At 37.6% G+C, this 14448-nt stretch overlaps 1 protein-coding gene across 1 annotated transcript in view; it reads left to right on the forward strand.

Annotated features, from left to right (window-relative positions):
* The first annotated feature begins 213 nt into the window (after positions 1 to 213).
* Positions 214 to 14448, forward strand: part of GRM5 (glutamate metabotropic receptor 5) — a 522903-nt gene continuing 508668 nt past the window's right edge. Inside the window, 2 exon segments of the mRNA XM_034666172.1 lie at positions 214 to 789; positions 12021 to 12882. Of these exon segments, the coding sequence (XP_034522063.1) occupies positions 12222 to 12882 (661 nt within the window). The 5' untranslated portion in view covers positions 214 to 789; positions 12021 to 12221.

Here is a 14448-nt window from a genome sequence, read left to right on the forward strand (position 1 = left end):
GTGCTTCCAATCCCCTTATCATGTGAGCATCTGGCTTCGGAGCTGGTTCACCCCTCCAGATTAGACCCGAAGTCTGTGTTCCTAAAGGAACTCACTGTGCCACTTGGTGGCACCAAAAAGTTGCGCTGAGAACTCTGTTCTCTATAAATACAAACTACCACCCCTCCCTCCTCCGCGAGCTCCCCTTCCCCCCTTTCTCAGTAGCAGGGAGATTGCTGCACACGCCACCCTCAGCTCTGCTGTTCTGTGCACACTGAGCGCAGGAGATGAGCTTAAGATCTTCTTGGTGGGGAGCCCGGGAATGGAGAGGCCGGTTCTGCCCCACTGATCAGCACGGCCCAACTTTATGGGGGGCTAGCTAGACTGCGTCTCGCTGTCTGCTGCGCGGCCAACAGGGGGGTAAGCTTGCTAAGGGTCTGTGTGCCCAAGTGTCCCCGTGCCGGGGAAGGATGTAGGAGCTATCAGCTTGCTGGGTAGCTAACAGTTTGAGAGTGGGACGAGCGTGGAGCAGGGCTGGCCAGACCTTAAGCTTGAAGTCCGTTCCATTTGCTGATGGCCTTAGTTAAACCTGTTGGGAGAAAAGGCAAGAGCAATGGGGTATAAAAGAGGGGATGGCTGCAAGGATTAAGAAAGCGATCCTGCATGCCTTCAGATCTGAGTTCCCGCTCCCTAAGGCCAGGTGCGTGTGTTTAGAATGTAGATTGTGCTGCCCCAAACCACCGGAGGGCTTGGAATTGGGAGAAGCGGAGGCGGAGAAGGAAGGAAGGAGAATCGCTTCCCAGTAGATCGGTAAGATGCCGCGACCGAGGCGCATGCTGCAGGAAGAGGGGGGACAGCGGGTGGTGCTGAAAGCACAGCTCTCACTCAAGCTAGCGTGCTTCTTTCTGAACCCCATTCTGCTCCCTCCCGCTCTTTCCTCTGCTGTGGACGCATCTTTCCCTTTGGAAACACAGCCTGCTAACTACCCGGGAGGGGCAGCATGAGCAGGGAGCTGAGGAGGGAACCCAGGCTACAGCGACTTGGGGAAAGAACCCCAGTCAGGCCCATGAGCTAGCCAGTGACCAGAGCCTAACCCAGACTTGGGACCTCACAAAGGGAAGTGAAGAGTCTGCCTGGAAGCCTCTTGGAACTGGTGCTGGAATTTCCGACTGCCCTCATTTCCCTCCAGAGCAGGTGCTGTGGGGAAGGGAAATTGAGGAGAGGTTAACAAGCACTTGTGTTTATTTAGGCACAAACCTGGGGGTGCCTTGGCTGAACTGTAAGCTTGAGTAACCAGGCAGATAGATTCTCCAGCACTTCACTTCCACTAAGAAATTGACACAGGCCAGTGGGAAGGCAGCATCTCCCTTCTACCTTTTTCTTCATTTCCTACATATTGTTTTATTGTTCTGAGTCCCTTGAGACTGGGCCAGAGCTAATCTGTATTCTTAATGTTGGCTTCTAGCCATTTGAGACAGCCAAGTTAACATCGCCTTTTACTATGTTCAGCCTCTTCCCCCAGTGGGGCTAAGCCAAGTTTTTCTGTAGAATCCCCGTAGTTATTCAACATTCTAGACATTCTTTTGAGTTTTGGGTGTTCAGGTATGCTACCTCTTGTTAGGTGTGCTTTGTGCCCCTCATTACCATCATAGAATACAAGGAATTTTGTCCTTTAATTTCTCTCTTATATCTATGAATTACACATTTAAGAATGAGTTGTGACTATTTCTGTCTTTTATAGATTTCAGTTCTGTTTAAAAAAGGATGTTTAGTTTGGGACTTGAAAATACTGCTTCTTGAACTCATCAGGTTAATGCACATCCTACAAAGCCTTCTCCAGCAGGGACCTTTTCAGCACTCCGGACAGATCCTTCAGGGTTTCTTAGGAGAAGAATGAGGGTAGAATACTTCCCACGTAGCTGCTTCTTTTAAGAAAAAAGCTTTCCCTAGTCCTTTACACTCTGTTTGACAAAATCTGTCATCTGGATATTTTCATCGCACCCCCTGCATCACTGCCATCACATGGCAGTATTTTGGCTGTGGGCCGTACCCAAAGAGAAACCAACTCTGCAATGTTGATTTGTTAAAGCACTTATCTGAGATTATTTGTGAGAGGGGTTGATGTTTGAACAATCCAGGTACTTACTTCCATAGGGAGACAGAGGCCTTTGCCATCACTTCATAGTCCATGTGATGGACATGGTGACAAACACCAAGGTGAAAACTTTGTCCAACCAGCACAAAATATGTATTACTTTTGTGACTAAAGGATTTTAATAATTCTGATGTTCTCAGTTTTGTTCAAAACACATTAAAGATTTTATAGGGGTCTCACATTTTCTTTTATGGAGTTTTCAGAGCATTTTAGATTAAAAAAACTAAATTAAATGCCAATAAAGCATAGGTGAAATTATAGATAGAAAATATGAGATAACACTAATCATGAAAAATATTATACTTATTTGTATACTGTTCTCTCCCAGGCTTTCTGTCCTCATGGGATGAAGAAAGATACATATCCAACTATTCTTCTTTATACTCTTTGCTGTGCTATTTTAATAGAGTATAAACCGGCTTTGTAAAAATACTGAAGACTATCTTTTGATATATATTGGGATATACTCAAGCTAATCAGTTTGTTTGGAGTTTGAATATGCTGAAGATGTATTACTACAAAGCAGGAACAGCCTATAGTTTAGAAATATGTGTTAATTTTTAAATTCAGAGAATTATTAATGCTAGTCCTGAAGCATAATTTAGTCATTATTTTCATTAATGAATGGAGCTTAGGAGGACATAAAATAGGAACATCAAAAGAAATATTTTTTAGTTCATGATGTGAAAAATAACAAATGAATTTTGATTTTGAATTTTCAACTGTTTGTAAAAGACAGTCTTCCTGGTATTTCTTCATCTCAGTCAGTTAAAACGTAGTTCTAAAAAACATTATGCCATAGGCTTGTTTTCATTTCCTTTACATTCACAGGGGAAGAAAAGAAATCTAGATTTTACCAGTTCTAGTCTTGTTTGAATTATATATCTACCTTTAGTCCGAAGAGGAACCAAGCAAAAGTCTTGGTTCAGGCTCATCCTTGATCCAACAACTACCCTTTCTTGAGCATGTTGGGCGCCATACCACACTTTGTTATTTAATCCTCATAACAATTATGCAAAACAATATTTGTTCTTAGTTCTCTGTTGTTAAAACTGAGTTGTTTTTGCTGTTGTTTTCTTTCCACCATCAAATGAAATGGGACAAATAAATAAATACACACATCCGATTGGTTGGAAATCAAACTTACCCTCTTTCATTACATTAGGTAACTTTAACCTATGGTGTGGTTAAACATCATGGAATTGTTTCATTGTGGTTTCCAGTGAGTCGTGGTATGATTGCAAGGGCAGACCCTTGTACAAGATTGCCTGAGTTGGAATCCCATCTTTTTATGGGATTACTAGCTATTAACCTAGAGTGGGTTACTTTAATTGCTCTGCCTCTGTTTTCCTCATTTTTCAAACGGGGCACAGGGGGGCACTTGGGTGGCTCAGTTGGTTAGGCATCTGACTCTTGCTGTTAGCTCAGGTCTTGACATCAGGGTTGTAAGCTCAAGCCCCATGTTGGGTTCCATGCTGGGCATGGGGACTACTTAAAAAAATGGGGAACAGGTTGTAACACTATAAGGCACATTGAATAATTATGATGAATTAATTGTACAAATATAAGCAAAGTTCCAGACCTACAATTAAACAGTGTAGAAATGGTAGTTGTGACTATTAATCCCATCTAGGCCTTTGAATATCAAATGTTTCCTACCTTTCCCTTCTTACTGAATTTAATCTCCTCAGCAACCCTGTGGTTTGTACATAATTGCTGTTTCAAATATCTTCTCTTATTTTAGTCAAACTAGTTAGGAAATTTAAAGTAAAGATTTAGATGTGAAAAATGTATTTTATGTTGGTCTTATGAAAGTTGGTCTCTGTTGGTCTTATAAAAATAGCAGACCTATGAATAATTCCCTAATGATTAGTTTTCACAGTAAGTCTAGCTATAGGTCATTGCTCTTAAACTTTATGCTCTTAAACATAATTGTTCTGAGGAAAATTAAAATATCATAATCATAATGGTGCTAGTGGGCACTGTAATAATAATAATAATGATAATGTAACCTGTTTACATTTATAATATTTTGCAGAGGAATAATTGAAAAATATTTCTTAAAAATCAGTTTGTCTTAATACATAACAATGTAGAAATCTTTAAAGACTAAGAAGAAAGGTAAATAACATAATTACCTTTTTAAAAATAAAAATGAGATTTTGAAAAACCAATGTATAATTACTATATAAAATGTTCTTTGTCTTGTTAAAATGAACTTGATATTTCATATTAAAAATGGTCTTTGAAATGATAAAGTGTATCAGAGGATACTCGTCTCATTCATTTATTACAACTTATGGCTACTCAGAACCATGCTTATTTAATGTAAGGCGATATCATCCTTCACTCTTAGGGTTTAGTCTATATTTCTCAAATTGAAAGTGTAACCTTTAAAACAATATAATGCAGATAGAAAGAAGTTACAAAGTAAAGAAGGGATAAGATAAGCCTATTCCAAACTACTGTCCTTAAATTATTAGGGCGTTTCAGGAAAAAGTTTTCTGGGACTGACAAATCCAGATCATTAGCTCTTAGTTATATTCTTTTTTGATGCTTATGAAGAACTTGTCAGGACATAAATCAGGAGTTTTCAGCTGGGGATGACTTTGACCTGCAGGGGACATTTGACAGTCTCTGGGGACATTTTCATTTGTTACCACTAGAGGAGGTGTGTTTGCTATTGGCATCTGGAGACCAAGGATGCTGCTAAACACCTACAATGCACAGGACAGTAAACCTCCACAGCAATATGTCTACAGTGCTAAGGGTGGGGAACTGTGATCTAAATGATTCCAGGAAATAGAGCTACTCTATTTATTTAGTTGGTTTGTATGGCTTCTAAATGTAGTGGGCTGGCATTGCATAAACTTGTAATGGAAAGCAAAGAGAGTCTCCGGAATGTTTTGCAATCAATGCATAAGGTTTAACCAGCCAACCCATTTGGTTTTTGGGAGACATTATCATCTGATTATGTTGAGTGTGGGCTTTGGAGCCAGAGAGAGTTGGGTTCATGTCCTGACCCTGCCATTTATTATAGGTATGAGACTCCTGGCAAAATTCTTCACTTCAAAACCTCAATTTCTAGAGATATTTAATGTAGGTAGTAATCATACGTACCTCACAGGGTCATTTTGAGACTTACATTAAATAATGTTAATGCATTATTTAACACAAAGTAGTCACCAAATAAATATTAGCTATTAATAAGTAACTAGAGATCGAGTTAGAAATGCAAAAGCACATTTTCAAGCACCTGATGATAAGTAATATAATATGCACTGTAATGCTTTACCGTCTTTCGAGGTATGCCATAAATAATAAGAAAGCAGCTGAAGGCTGCAAAATGGGAAGATGCCTGGAATCCCTGCTTGATAATTAAATTGAGACTAGTTAACGGTGGATTACATCATTTTTATTGCTTTGCTGTAGAAGGCTGTTTCAGGTCTTCATGGACTACTAAACCAGTTGTTTCATGATTTACGATGATTTAGTGGCTTTATTCTAGTGCCAACACCTTTTAATTAATGCAGAAAATAACAGATTTCACTTTTGTACAATGTTATTTTGTGGCCCTTTTTGGGTTAAGGGGGTTTTGTTGAAAATATGACATATTTTTGGATCTGGGCTAAACAGAGAGGGTGCTGGGCTTTCTTGTTTACAAGGTCACAGATGGGTACTTGAGGTAGCTACAACAAAGGAGCTTTCCTAGACTATAAAGCTCTCAGCATCATACCTCAGAGTGTCTCTTATCTATGGGATGCACTTGTTTTCAGGAAAATACATCAAAGGCATTCACGTCACATGCAATATTGACACCCCTGTCTATTTGGGATGAGGCTATTGCTCAGGCAGAAGGAATCATTTTAGTGTTGATGTCCCGAACTGTGTGATTTGCTTGTGTGGGGATTAAGTTATATAAGAGACATCTGTGCCAGAAAGATGGTCAGTGTTTGAGAAGATTATTGAAAATAAAAGACAATATGAGCTGTGAATCTGGTTACAGTGTAAGTTGCCATTTATGCAAATTCTACCCACCAACATTTTTTCTTCATTTAGGATACAATAGGAGACTGTATACTTTTATGTATACATAATAGAAGGCAGAATACTTTTATACTTTTATGCATATTAAATATATTAAATATATGTCTACTGCTTTCTGTAATGGGATAGTGATTAATTTGATTATGCTGTGAGCCAAGAAATATATTATTGAATAAAGCAAACAGTGGTTCTGAAAATAAGACACTAAACCAATCACAGATTGGTGTGTGTGTGTGTATAGATTTATTATATATATAATATATATGTTACACTATGTAAACTCCTATCATTTACTGCTTTTGATTGAATTAAAACTCTCCATATATTAGGTTGTAGATGTGTAAAATTTTGAAAGCTTTTTAAATCATTGTATTAGTTAATTCCTCCTTCTTATCTATAACAAGACCCTGATTTTTTTTTTTTTGCTACCAATCTATAACCTCTCAACCTCAGAGTTATAACTTAAAGCAAATAATTTATTCTTTTGGAGACTCCATTTCCTAATATATGAAATGGGATAATCATATGTTCTTGGCAGTAATTTTGTTGTAGGTTGAAGTGGGATTAATAATGGGAAAAGGTTCTATAAATTGAGAAAGTAATACAGTATTACTATTTCCCCTCCTTTTTTTTGTTTCCTCCAAGACTCTTGTTAAGTAAATGCATGTACTTCATGGTGAGATAACTAAGGAGAAATGGCCTCACCCATGAACCTGTATAGGAGGTTGATTGATAGTAAAGTGTGAAAATGCTTATGTTAGCAATATCATGCATTTGTCCTATAGAAATACTTTCAAATGTAAGCAAAATACATTATTTATAACAATATAAATATCTACTAATAGGGGATAATTAAATAACTTTTGGTATAATCATATAATTGAATGTTATGCAGCTGTTAAAAAGAAATGGGTGTTCTGAGTGTGAATCTTGGCTCTGATAGTCACTTGCTTTAGAATATTAACCAAACCATTCCATCTATCTGAGCCTCAGATCCCTCATCTGTAAAATATGCATAAAATTATTTATCTTACAGTTTTTTTTATGACAAATGATATTTCATGTGAAACACTAAGCATAGTGCCTAGCACGTGGTAAGCTCTCTTTGTATTTTAATTTTGTTATTGTTGTCCCCATCAACAAAATGAACCAATATGGAAAATATTTACAATATATAGAGAATAATAAGATATATTGATATAGATTTCATACTAACACTATTTGAATTTAAAAATATGATAAAAATTATATGTTTAGAAAATTATGGAAGAGCAGATATCAAGTTGTAGAATGTGATTAAACCTGGGTTTTGAGGGGCTCCTGGGTGGCACAGTGGTTAAGCATCTGCCTTCGGCTCAGGGCGTGATCCCGGCGTTACGGGATCGAGCCCCACATCAGGCTCCTCCGATATGAGCCTGCTTCTTCCTCTCCCACTCCCCCTGCTTGTGTTCCCTCTCTCGCTGGCTGTCTCTAGCTCTGTCGAATAAATAATAAAATCTTTAAAAAAAAAAAAAAAAAAACCTGGGTTTTGAGATGGCGTTTTGCTGGGTTTTGGTCCCAGGCCTGCCAAAAATCATTTAATATTTGTGAGTCTCAATTAAACTGAGTTATCTACAGGGCTCTCTCTAGTTCTGTGATGCAATTTTCCTTAATATGTTGAAAAGCCATGGGGAACTCTAAAAGTTTCTGCCTGCTACGTTGTCAGTGCCGCCTTCTCTTTTTGAGGACCTCTGTTGCCTGAACCCATTGGATGGAGGGAGTTGTATTATCCATTTTAAATTTTCCAGGGTGGGGCAAGGGATACTATTTTGGAACCTCAATCAGGTAGTTGACCAGAAAGCCCAGTGGAGGCAATTCACTGTGTTTATTTGTTCATGCAGCAGAATTTATTAATCCTTGTGTAAGGATTATACCAGGTGCCATATATAGCATCAATTTAACCTTTAAGGGATCCAAAGTGTGTTGGAAGATAAAACATGTATAAATAGCTATAATATTAGCTTAGTAATAAACACAAAGTATCAATAAAAATGTCATGTGAATTCAGGGATTAGAGCAAATACTACAATGTGAAGGATCTGGGAAGATTTTATAAAAGGACTATTTTGAAATATCTCATTCAATCCTCATTAAAACCCTTTGAGTTATACTATTGTCATTCCAATTTAGGCTCAGAGAGGCTACGTGACATAAATTCTAAGTCCATCACTTTCTAAGGGATGGGCTAGTTATTCATTCATTCATTCATTCATTCGTTCATTTATGTTTCGTTGGCACACAACGAATGTGATTCCATACCTTTATATGCTATGCTATGAATGACTGGCCAATTTTTGACTTATCAAAACCAATTACATCATTTGTAAAATAGATACAATAAAATAATACTTACATCTCAAGGTTGTTATAAGGATTATTGCCACACACATGCCACACACAGACACATCCACACACAGATACTCAATGCACACAGAAAATAATATTTTTGGGAGAACAGGATATATTTTATTATTTGCAACATGAAAGCCCTATGTGTGTCTGTGAATATAAATTGCCCAGGACTTTCTCTTTTGGTTCCTCTTATATCACATGTTCTTATGTTCTCTCCTTACTTTATGACTTGCCTTTGTTTCCTTCTCTGGCTTTTCCACAATCTGACCTCTCTGTGGGGCTTACTTCTCAGCTCCACCTTTTCTTTATTTATACTTGCTCTCCAGGTGATTATATTCATTGCAAAGATTTTATGTCTTGGTGACCCTCAGTTGACATCTCTAACCCAGATCACTCGTCTTGGTCCAGCCTTATATAGCCACCCTCCTGTTTGGCACCTGCACCTAGGTGCTTTACAAGTGTCTCACATTTAACATGTTCAAGATAAAATTACTCAGTTTTTCTCTGCCTCCATCTGTTTCTGTACCAGTCCATCCCATATCTTTTAACGGTAAAATACACTTGTTTTTAGACTCAAAACCTAGGAGTAGACCTTAATTTTTCTCTACCTTATAACCCACATCCAGTCCATCACAAGTCCAGTTGATTCTACTTGCAAAATATATCTGATTGTGTCCACTTCTTTCTATATCTGCTGTCCCCAATAATAGTGAAGCCACTGTAATTCCTTACTTAGATTATTCAGGTCTCCTAATCAGATTTCTTCTGTCCATTATCCAGAACAATGAGCAGCTAGAACAATCTTTTGTAAGATTGGATTGTGCCAGTTGTTTGTTTATATCTCAATGGTTTTCTGTTGCTCTTAACATCCAAATTCCTTTTAATAGCTTACATGATCCTACATGGTCTGGCCCTTTCTTATTTTTGCAGCCTCATCTTGTACCACAGTTGCTCCCATTATTTATGCTCTGGCCATACTTTTCACATGACTGCCTTCTTTCTTTTATCGTTCTTTGCATTTACCAGGCTCTAGCTAAAGTCACCTTTTATACTACTGATCTGTGAGCCCAATAGGAAGCATGTATCACCTGTTCTCTCTTGAATACTTAATTTCGAGGACAGAGTCATGGCATAGGCATGCCATCAATATTTGTTAAATGAGTTAATGAACAAGTGCCTGGTGGATGATGGGTGTTCAATGAAAGATAATGATGGCAATTATCAATGTACACCATTGCGCTGATTCATACATTAGGCTTGCCCACTCAAAAGTTAGTAGATATTTCTTGAATGAGTTAAAAAATTAATTTAGCTTATAAATGGAAAGTAATACTTCAGTGTTTTATGTGTGTGTGTATTGACTATGTCTCCATATATAGGGCTTGCCTAAAATAATTCTAACAAATAAAATTCATAGGAATATTTTAGTTTCACCATTTTTAAGCCACTTCTAGTCTTGCTTATCACTTTGATGCTCTTATGTAATAAAAGTGAGTCCTGTTTTGTTATTGAGTTTGTTCAGTAACGTTCTGGATTTAACAAGACATTGTAATTTCTTTTACCTACATATATGTATTTTTTTTTTTTTTGGCCTGAAGTAGAGTTCACATGTTCATGAGAATAAGCATCGGTCTGTACGTCTTTGGTCTAAGCAAGTGAAGGGAAATCTTGAGAATAGTCAGGTAATTTCCCAAATGAGAGAGTTAATATCAGTCTTTTTCCCTGCCCCCTGCCTACATTGCCAACTTCTATACCAAAACTGATTTTTTGCCCTATATATTGCTAAACACCTAGTTATCCTGGAACACCTAGTTATTTGATAAGGTTTTTTTATTTTAATGTTTGGCACTATGCAAGGCCGCCTTTCTCTGTTGCCATAAGAAACAGTAAAAGGCAGTGTTGGAAATGGTGGGAGCTGAGGAGTGATTAGAGCTGTGATTCAGGTCATCTTCACTTGGTGTGTGGACTAGAATTTTTGCAAATCTGATGGGTTTTGAAAACCGTTAGTATTCTTGAAGAAGCATCATATTTGTATAAATTCCTGAAGAAGCATCACCTGTCTTTGAAAGGTTCTGCTTAGAGAGTCAGTCACTTGAAAACAATTTGAGATCCTTGGCTCCAGAGAGGATAACGTGCCAAATAAGTCTCTTATACAATTATTTCAATAACCCAAATCACTAATTTGTCAGTTCCCTTTTACAAACTCTGCTAGAATTTGCTATAGGCAATTTGGAACAAATTTCCCTCTTCCTGGGAGTTTAAACTCAAATAGATGACTATATTCAAAACTGTACTAAGTTTCTACTTGGAAGGATAGTTCTAAACATGCATCCTTCCAGCCCTTGGAGTCTTTATGATATGGAATTTTTTTTTCCTCCTGGACCAGAGATAGAGGACTGATTACTGTGAATTTTATTCCAAGACTCTGTAATTACTCTGAAGACTCTGGAGGACTGAGTGGGTTGCCAGAGAAATTTCTGTCCTCACCACATAGCTACAGAATGCCCTTGGAAATGTAATAACAGAAAAAGTCATGTCCTGAACATATATAGTCCTATTCAATATACAAAACTTTTGCATAGTTGATATCTTATGTTGATTACCATAAGGGTAGCTTAGTACATATGATGGGACTTTTTGGATGAGAAAATTCTGGTACTGAGAGGTTGAATACTTTATTAATAATTCTTAATAGCAGAACTGGAATTTGAACTAAATGCTATTTTTGCCAAAAACTGGTGCCCATTTCACTTTGTTTTTCTACCTAGTTGGGTAACATTTTACTCTGCAATACCCCAACCCTCTTCCTTCTTTCCTGTAGTTCATTTAGCTTGGAAATACCTACCTGGCCTCGTATGTCTTTGTTCTGTATTACATGGAAACTGGACACAATACTTATTGGGAAGATTGTTCAGCTTGCCTTACATTGCATTTGAAGAGGGGTTATATAGTCTTTATTAAAACGTTACTTTATTTTTGTGATTTCATAGTTAATACATGATTAATGTTGAAAATTTGGAAAAAAAAAAGTATTTCTAAAACAAAAAGTACCATCACCCAGAGATAACTAGTGTTTTTTATTTTGGGTTGCATACTCCCTAAAGTTTTCTGTTCATGCCATATTTTTGTTTTTAGGGTGCTTTCTCTCATCTCCACATAAGAGTATCATTTGGCCTACCACACATAAGATTTGCTTTTGTGTACTCCAAATGAACAAATGAAAAAAATACTGATTTATGTAAAGTAGGATCAAGAAGTTCTATCAGATTGTTTCATCAAATTACAAAATTACAAAAGAGACAAAGAAGAGTCTTAAAGATTTTTAGATTGCTTTTTCAAAAAGATTATATTCTTAATTTACATAATCAAAGTCTACTAGTATAGACCATTAGAGTTTCCCAAACTAGTTGTACTTACGTTGCTAAATACCCGTGCTATTTTTTTTCAGGTTTTGAAGATCATGATCACATGGATGCATCTAACTCAATGGTACGTGGGGACATGGTGGTCCTTTAGAGAGCACGTCTAAATTACTGGCTAATTCCTTGGTTTGCCACCCAACATAGGACGTTGTTTGATTCTATCTATCAGAACTCTCCTAAATTTTCCCCACGATGCTATCTTTATTAGCTTGAACTCCTTTCCTAAAATGGTCCTCCTGTTGATCCTGTCAGTTCTGCTTCTGAAAGAAGATGTCCGTGGGAGTGCACAATCCAGTGAGAGGAGGGTGGTGGCTCACATGCCGGGTGACATCATTATTGGAGCTCTCTTTTCTGTCCATCACCAGCCCACGGTGGACAAAGTTCATGAGAGGAAGTGTGGGGCGGTTCGTGAACAGTATGGCATTCAGAGAGTGGAAGCCATGCTGCATACTCTGGAAAGGATCAACTCAGACCCCACACTCTTGCCCAACATCACACTGGGTTGTGAGATAAGGGATTCCTGCTGGCATTCGGCTGTGGCCCTAGAGCAGAGCATTGAGTTCATAAGGGACTCCCTCATTTCTTCAGAAGAAGAAGAAGGTTTGGTGCGCTGCGTGGATGGGTCTTCCTCTTCCTTCCGCTCTAAGAAGCCCATTGTAGGGGTCATTGGGCCTGGCTCCAGTTCTGTGGCAATTCAGGTCCAGAACTTGCTCCAGCTTTTCAACATACCTCAGATTGCTTACTCGGCAACAAGCATGGATCTGAGTGACAAGACTTTGTTCAAGTACTTCATGAGGGTCGTACCTTCAGATGCTCAGCAGGCACGGGCTATGGTGGACATAGTGAAGAGGTACAACTGGACCTATGTGTCAGCTGTGCACACAGAAGGTAAGTATCCTTTACATCCGTTGATGTATGTCTTATTATACATTCAGCAGATTCCCAGTTACAATTTCAGGCTTTGGAAGACTAAAATATTCCTGATTATTTGGGATCTTGTGAGTTGCCTGGTTATACCAGTAATATAAGAAGAGGTCTAGTGGCAGATGTCTAGAGAAGCTTAGATTTAAGCTAATATGAATGTTTTTGTGGCCATCATTCAGTGAAGTGAAATTTTTTTTTGTGTTATACATTATATTATCTGTACTTCTGCTATGGTGATTATAGAGATTTTTCAGTTTTCTGAAATTCATTGAACACCTCATAATTTTCACATTTAAAGTTGCTCCAATTGCCTATTGTTTTTGATAAAGAAGATACACATAAATGCAGGTAGGGACTGAAGGCAGTCAGTTCTGGTCCAGGTATACTGTAATAGAAAATTACCAGTTTAGTCTTATAACTATTTTTTTTTTTCAGAAGAGAGTATAATTAAATCTGGAAGAAAGATATGTATGAATTAATATTATCCTTGTCTAGAACATACTCAGAGTGTAAGTTTTAACAAGTCAAAATTGTTTTGGTTTAAATTTATTGCTTCTTTATGCTCAAAGCAAAACAAGGAAGCAAAACATGACCGAGGTTTTTTTTTTTTATTTTAATGTTTTTTTATTATATTATGTTAGTCACCACAGTACATCCCCGGTTTCCGATGTAAAGTTTGATGATTCATTAGTTGCGTATAACACCCAGTGCACCATGCAATACTTGCCCTCTTTACTACCCATCACCAGTCTATCCCATTCCTCCACCCCCCTCCCCTCTGAGGCCCTCAGTTTGACTGAGGTTTTTAAACAATAACACTATTAGTCCTTTTTATTGGTTACGGTGCTTTGAAAATGTTTTCATATGCATAACTTATTAGTTCATGACTAAGGCTGTTTGGGATAGGTTTGGTTTGACTACCTTAAGTGACCCAAATGTGAGACTCACTAATTACACAACACTCTTTCTAGCACAACGAATGCATATACTAATGCCAGAAGGTACAAAATAATTTTTATAGTTCATGGAAGCATTGTGAGGATTAGTTAAGAATTCAAGAATCTTGCAATAACATTATCAATATGGTCCAAACAATCCAATCCTGTAAAATGTGGGGTTGAGTTATTGAGCAATTTATGAAATGACCAGAGTGAGCCTACTTTGGAGGTTGGTAACCAATCACCAGTCAGATATAGCAAACTATTAATTATGAAGTGGCATAATGTAGATTTCACTGTGTGCCCACTCACTAACAATGTTCAGAGCTGCACAAACAAAAATGGGCTTCCATACCGGATTGAGAATTTTATGCCTCTGGAAATTCTTACATATAAATTTGTAATTTACTTATCGAGATGTTGGTATATGGAGATTTTGAGCAAGGGATAGATGATCGAGGAGACCTTGGATTTTTTCTAATGCTGAGATTTTCATTATAAAACCACTATTTCACTTTATCCTCACAACAATCCAGTGATACAGGCATCCAGGTATTTTACTCCCATTTTATTTATTTATTTATTTTTTTAA

This window comes from Ailuropoda melanoleuca, chromosome 8 (assembly GCF_002007445.2).
Source record: "Ailuropoda melanoleuca isolate Jingjing chromosome 8, ASM200744v2, whole genome shotgun sequence".
NCBI classification, from domain to species: Eukaryota; Metazoa; Chordata; class Mammalia; order Carnivora; family Ursidae; genus Ailuropoda; species Ailuropoda melanoleuca.